At 40.8% G+C, this 6,972-nt stretch overlaps 1 protein-coding gene across 1 annotated transcript in view; it reads left to right on the plus strand.

The window, feature by feature from the left end:
* Nucleotides 1-3,500: 3,500 nt before the first annotated feature.
* Nucleotides 3,501-6,972, plus strand: part of rgs19 (regulator of G protein signaling 19) — a gene marked incomplete at both ends in the record, with an annotated part of 34,527 nt that continues 31,055 nt past the window's right edge. The window contains one exon of the mRNA XM_080853896.1: nt 3,501-3,557. Within this exon, the coding sequence (XP_080710022.1) occupies nt 3,501-3,557 (57 nt within the window). The remainder of the gene's footprint in view (nt 3,558-6,972) is intronic.

The raw sequence follows: 6,972 nt of genomic DNA on the forward strand, positions 1-6,972 counted from the left end.
ATAATACAGGATGGTACATGTAAAGCACAGGTCGATGTCTTCAAACAAGTGCTGTCATTCACAGATATCAAATTGAATTCGCGGATAAGTTATCTGTAGACATGCGTGACTGTATGAGCTATGAAACTAGCGATTTAAAAAAAAGTTTCAATTATGGTTGCAAATATATACGACTGTATAGAGCACAAAACTAGACTGTCGTAATTGTTTTGTGGACGGTACATGTAAAGCACGGATCGATGTCTCCAAAACAAGTGCTGTCATTCACAGATATCAAACGTAATTCGTGGATAATAGAGTTATCTGTACACATGCATGGAGTCAGGCTAGTCCTAGCTAGTCCTGGGGCTTGTTTTAATCCTCCACCTGATTTTTTTCTCACTGTTTTCCTTCTGTTGTTTCCCATCTGCCTTGTTGATCTCGAACCCCACCACCATTTACAACCACTGTGACCGTCTACATATTTGGCAGAGGCAACGGGTCGAGGAGATCTTGGACGATGAGAGGGGACTGACTTTATCTTGATTGGGAAACACCTGCGGAATCCTTCAAATGTAACATTATGTGTTTCCCCAGTCACCTCACTACAGGATTCTGATGAGAAGCTGGAAATGGAAAAAAATTTATTATAACGTTTTTTTTTTTTACCTTCTGACTCAATGAAAAGAAACACATGCTGAGCTAAGAAAGTGTATAACTGAGAGTAGAGAAAACATGTTATAAATATGAGTAGACAGTCTTGCTAAAGACAAGACAACATAGTGTTACTACCTCATGCCACCTCTTGACATTGTGACATGAATGTTCAGGTTTTGCTAGTTTATGAATAAAATAAATGGTCTTGTCATGGCACTGGGAATGTGTGTCCTCACTGATGCGTGCAGGCCTGTGTGAACTTTTTTCTATGAGCTCATGAAAGGAATCACAGAGAGCTGTAAATAAAAGTCTCCTTCAGGGGGCTTCATGCTTACATTTGAACACTTCTTCAGGGGGCTTCATGCTTACATTTGAACACTTCTACATAAGCCAGAACAAAGTGTAACATTTGCCAGCATTTCTCCACCTTTAGCAAGCATTTATCAGCGGGAACAACTAAGTAAACTCCGGACCCAGCTAACCATAAATGAAGGTCTTGTTTCCTTCCAGCTTGTGAAATGTGGCCACATGACAAGACCCAGAAGTGTGAATCATGTTGTTTGAATCTGGGGCTTCAAGACACGGATGACAAATCACTGTTACTTCTCTGCTTAACAGATGAATGCATGAAGCTTGGAGAAATTCCGTAGCATGCAAACAGCTGCAATCTGCAAAACAGTACGTAAAGGTTGTTTGCAAATTACAGTAGTTCTAGCTTATGTCTCCTTTGCGGTAAGAGTTAATAGGTTAGCTGTCAGCAGGCCCTAACACAAAAGCCCCAATTACATCGGTGCCGCACCTGAACGAAAAGCAAAAGCAAGAGAGGCCGTCCGTGGCCATCCCCAGCATTTTATTGTCCGGCCCATTATCTTATAGGCACTTAGCACCCTGACAGGTTGCTGGCAACAGACGTAGCACAGAGGGGCGGAGCGCCAGGCCAGATCAGTAGGGTTGTAACATTCACATCAGAGCCATACCCTGGTAAGGTCTGCCCTTAATCATTTCTCTAGATTGTGGGTTTCTGTTTGGAGGGGGGAATAAAAGATTAATTTTACAAACTGGACCTCAGCATAGGCATTCTTGCCAGTGTTGATGGGCTGACAGCACATTCTGAAATCTCCATAAATGACAACAAAAGCCACTGTTCTCTTTTTTGCTTCAGCTCCGCATAGAGTGCACTAACATTGTGTCACGTCTGTTAAGATTCATTTAGAGAACACACTGACTGCTGTGATAAAGTGAAACAGCTTTAAATGAATGGCTGCAGTTCTACCCAAAGCATCTGTAAAGGATGTACCTTTCATGCAAATCTATATGGTGATGTACCTCATATATGAAGCTCTTTGGATGTTTATTTCTCGCAAGCATTCATGCTCTCCTGGAGAGGTGCAAATTATGCCAGCAATCATTTGGGTCATCTTTGCTACCAGTACTAAGTTATACTTCAGTTTCTACCTATTTCTGGGCAGAGTCAGACACTATTTGACTCACCATGCACATCTAAATAAAGATCAATTCTTTCACTTAGTGACTTTACAGGAAAAGAAAAGCCACATACCCCTTCAGAAACCAAAAAAAAGAAAAAAAATCCTCTTACAGGCCCATTCTAGAACAAACTCCACGCCAGAAGTTCGACTATTGTCTGCAGATTTTTTCCTGAGTTCATTACTGAGTAGTTTGAGGTTTGAGTAAATGGGGGATTCTCTTTCATCATCTCCAGTCTTTAGGAGTGCCTTGCTGACACCAAGTGGTAAGAAAGCCAGACTTAATGGTAAAAACAAAGACAGAAAAAAAAAGGTTATACACAGAAAACTGTGAAACCTTAGCATATTGTTTGCTTTCCAGCATGAATATTGCCTCACCAAAACTAAATCAAGCCATTGAACTGCTTAGTACACAAAAAAGGTTCTGAATTTAAACAGGTTGTGGTTAAAGGATCAATGCATAATTTGTGACCTTACATGAAATTGTACAAAGAAATTGTGGTTAATATAAACATTATGTTACTGTTACATATAAAATACAATCAGCTTCTGATGTTTATGAATCGAATAGAACGTCTTTTTGTCGCCAGAAGCACTGCAGTGGCCTACGATTTTGTTTTCAATCCTTCAATCAGCATACGTGAAACTTTTCACCTTGACCTGCCAATCATGCCATCGTTTCGCCGTTATTGTTGGTGTTTGGCGCCCCTTGCTGGTTGGCAGGGCCACCGGATACCTGGCAAATTTGCATAGGCTACTGTCTCCATACCACTTCATACTGAAATGGTAACTTATATGCATCAGGTATCAACAGATGAAAACTAATATTACCAACTGATCTGGAACCACCTTCTGTGGTTGCCTCTAAATATTTTAATAATTTTGTATTATTTGGATTATTCACTTTCTGTTCAAACTAGGCTATCATATTTCATAGTTCTGATACAAACTCTTTCCAATAGTCGGTATTAAAAATGTATCTTGTGAAAAGTTGATGAAGTTGTTAAATGAATTATATTAAAAATGGATAAGAGTTAAACACATCTGTAATGAGTTATAATATTAAGTAGACTCCATTGGGTCATTTTCAAGTTTGTAGCAATATTTCCCAACTAACTCTCGGTGAATACACGAACCAAGTAATTTGTTGCAAACTGGGACGTGTCAGTTTCTAGTGTGTTACTTTCTTCACACACGGAGTTCCATCAGAAATTACAATTAACGAGGAAGTCCTGAACCGCCTGAGTAGAACTGTCTAAGTTAACGCATGCGCACTATGTCCTCCTCCTGCCTCTGTAAGGGTGTCGATTCTGAAGCTGGAACATTGGAAGAAAAAAAGATACTGTATTTATATACATAAAACAAGATAAAAAGAAACGGATGTGCTTCAGAAAACGAAACGGCTACCGCCCTCCAGATCATTTTAATGCAAAAATTGTAAGTATGATCATTTACGGCATTTTCAAAAGGAAAACGTTTAGTTAGCTTGTGGATGTAGGGTTTTTCCCGTTTTGAAAAGCTCCGTGATTCCTCAAGAATGGGTTGCCTTCAGCAAGCCCCCTTTTCCCCATGGTTATAAAACAACAAGAGACCTTTAAGTAGTGTTAAATAGCAGCCCACACCAAAAAGGAAAGAAGCTTTCCTGGAAACAGCCAAGGAATTGTTTTTGATACAGGGACCACTGTGGTTAATCAACTGAGGCAGGATTATTTTTCGCTGTTCCACTGCTTAATTTGTATTAGCGGAATAGTCTGCGAAGAACAGTATTAGCTCAACATGAAGATGTCTCCTTATATACGTACTGTCTCTAAAGCTGTGGTTTGAAACCAAATATATGATTTATTTGTAAGGTGCGCGACTATAGGCTAGCTTAAGCGAAATGTTCACTGAGCTTGCTGGCAGTAATTTTGCAAAGGGAAGTGAATCGTGCTTCGAAGTGATGTTTTTAGTGTACAATTACCAGGCTAAGAAGGACGGGTAAGGAGTGCACCCGGTGTGTCATGGGGGTAGCGGCTTGTAAGCGGTTAGTTTTGCCTTAAAACCTTATTTCTGTGCACCACCAGCAGTTTTCTTCGTCGAGCATTTTAAAGATAAGAATCAGTACATGTTCAGAGAAGGCACGGTGATCTGTCTTTATGGAATATGAAGCTGACACTCTTAAGTAGGAAATGTCGACGACTGCATCCAGTAGGCTATTTGTAATTAAATCTCGGGGAAGGTAAGACATGGTTAGATTACAGTATTTGTGGGAGGGGGCATATTTTTTTTCAAAGGTGTGGGAAGTAGCTTAGGCTAACAGCAGAACATCTACCTGCTGTTGTTCAAAACATTTTATACATTTGAGATCATGTAATTTCGAACTGCAACATATATTATTGTTCCTCCTTGTATCGCTCCTGTGGTTGCCGTGCTTTCCTAAAGAAAGAATGGACTAGCTCTTCCTCTCTCTCGCTCTGTAGTAAAGCGCGTTCGTGACACACGCGCGAGACCTTCGGGTGAATGAATTTGGTGCGCGCGGGCTGCGAGTCGCGTACACGTCTAGCGGAGGAAGCCAAGGGGGCGGGTCTCTCGGTGTCGCGTGGCGGCACTGCACTTAAAACGCACTGGAGCGTGTGCCAAAACGTGGGGCACGCGCATAGCAAAGGATGGATGGACTGTTGCTTGTAGAATTCAATTTTTTTTTTTATTTCATAGTTGCTTTGGTCATACAGTGTATCATAGCTTTTCACTAATAACATCTCTTCAGAGTCCTTCAGAGTGGCTTGTCAGCATGTCAATCCCAGTGAACTCTGAAACTCTTGAAGTTTCATCATTCGTGCATATACCCTGCTATGCATGTTGGATTACTCAGGCAGGTTTAAAGTCAGGTGCTTAGATGTTTATGATGTTTGCAAAAACCTTCTTAGAAAAATGTTTTTTTTTTGGAATTAACCTTTTAAAGGATGAACCTCTCACGTTTTTCACATCAGCATAGCCTTTTGTTTAGACAGCAATATACAAATATCCATTCATTATTTCAACAGTCAAACAGAAACACTATAACAACTCACCCTAAAACATGCTGCAGAGCTTAGTGAAACTGGCGAAGCAAAGAGGGAAATTGCTATAATGCGCTCTAGTCAGGTTTTGCCGTTTTGAAGGCCACACATGAATACACAGAAACTAGTGAGGAATTGAACAGTAAGCCTGTGTTATTGTGGGGTCACATCAGGGTTTTTTAAGCTCAAACACGGGCCATGCCTGAGTTAAATGGCCTCCTTTCATCAGTGTCTGACCCTGGGGACTTGCATGAAGAATATCTGAAAAAGACAGAAAACTGTGTCTAACCTTGGGTAGTTGTTTCTGTGTGGGTAAAGAGGTATACATGCATGTACATGTGTTGGCACATAAACACATCACACTTATGAATTGAGAGATGCTGCGTTAAAACATAATACTTGTATCATAGGCATACAGTATACATCCACCAGTAGGTTAAATGTGTGTGTGTGTGTGCATTTGTCCGTGTGGGTATGAACGGAAGAGCATACACACACACACACACATATATATATATATATATATATATATATATATAAATATACAGCCGCGGAAAAAATTAAGAGACCACTTCAAAATTATCAGTTCCTCTGGTTTTACTATTTATTGGTATGTGTTAAAGTAAAATGTACATTTTAGTTTTATTCTATAACCTACTGGCAACATTCCTACCAAATTTCAAATAAAAATATTGTCATTTAGATCATTTATTTGCAGAAAAATGACAATTGGCCAAAATAGCAAAATTGATGCAGTGTCTTCAGATCTCGAATAATGCAAAGAAAACAAGCTCATATTCATTTTTAAACTACACAATACTAATGCTTACACTTAGGAAGAGTTCAGAAATCAATATTTGGTGGAATAACCTTGATTTAAAATCACAACTTTCATGTGTCTTGGCATGCTCTCCACCAGTCTTTCACATTGCCGTTGGGTGACTTTATGCTACTCCTGGCGCAAGAATTCAAGCAGCTCGGCTTCTTTTCATGGCTTGTGACCATCCATCTTCCTCTTGATCACATTTCAGAGGTTTTTGATGGGATTCAGGTCTCGAAATTGGGCTGGCCATGACAGGGTCCTGATCTGGTGGTACTCCATCCACACCTTTACTGGCCTGGCTGTGTGGCATGGAGCATTGCCCTGCTGGAAAAAACACTTCTCAGAGTTGGGGAACATTGTCAGAGCAAAAGGAAGCAAGTTTTTCTTCCGGGACAACGTTGTACTTTGCCTGGCTGAGGTTTGTAAAAGACCATAAGGATTGAAAAAGCGGACTGGAGGTTCTTCTAAGTTCGTCTTCTCTGATGAGTCCGATTTCACAGTAGGTGCAAGACTCTCTGGCTTGTAGGCCTCTCCAGGTCTCCGTCTAACCATCAGACGACCATGTGTTGGGCAAAGCTGAAAATTGGACTCATCAGAGAAGACGAACTAGAAGACCCTCCAGTCCGCTTTTTTCAATCCTTATGGTCTTTTACAAACCTCAGCCAGGCAAAGTACAACGTTGTCCCGGAAGAAAAACTTGCTTCCTTTAGCTCTGACAATGTTCCCCAACTCTGAGAAATGTTTTTTCCAGCAGGGCAATGCTCCATGCCACACAGCCAGGCCAGTAAAGGTGTGGATGGAGTACCACCAGATCAGGACCCTGTCATGGCCAGCCCAATTTCGAGACCTGAATCCTATCAAAAACCTCTGAAATGTGATCAAGAGGAAGATGGATGGTCACAAGCCATGAAAAGAAGCCGAGCTGCTTGAATTCTTGCGCCAGGAGTAGCATAAAGTCACCCAACGGCAATGTGAAAGACTGGTGGAGAGG

This window comes from Sprattus sprattus (assembly GCF_963457725.1).
Source record: "Sprattus sprattus genome assembly, chromosome: 16".
In the NCBI taxonomy this organism is placed as follows: domain Eukaryota; kingdom Metazoa; phylum Chordata; class Actinopteri; order Clupeiformes; family Clupeidae; genus Sprattus; species Sprattus sprattus.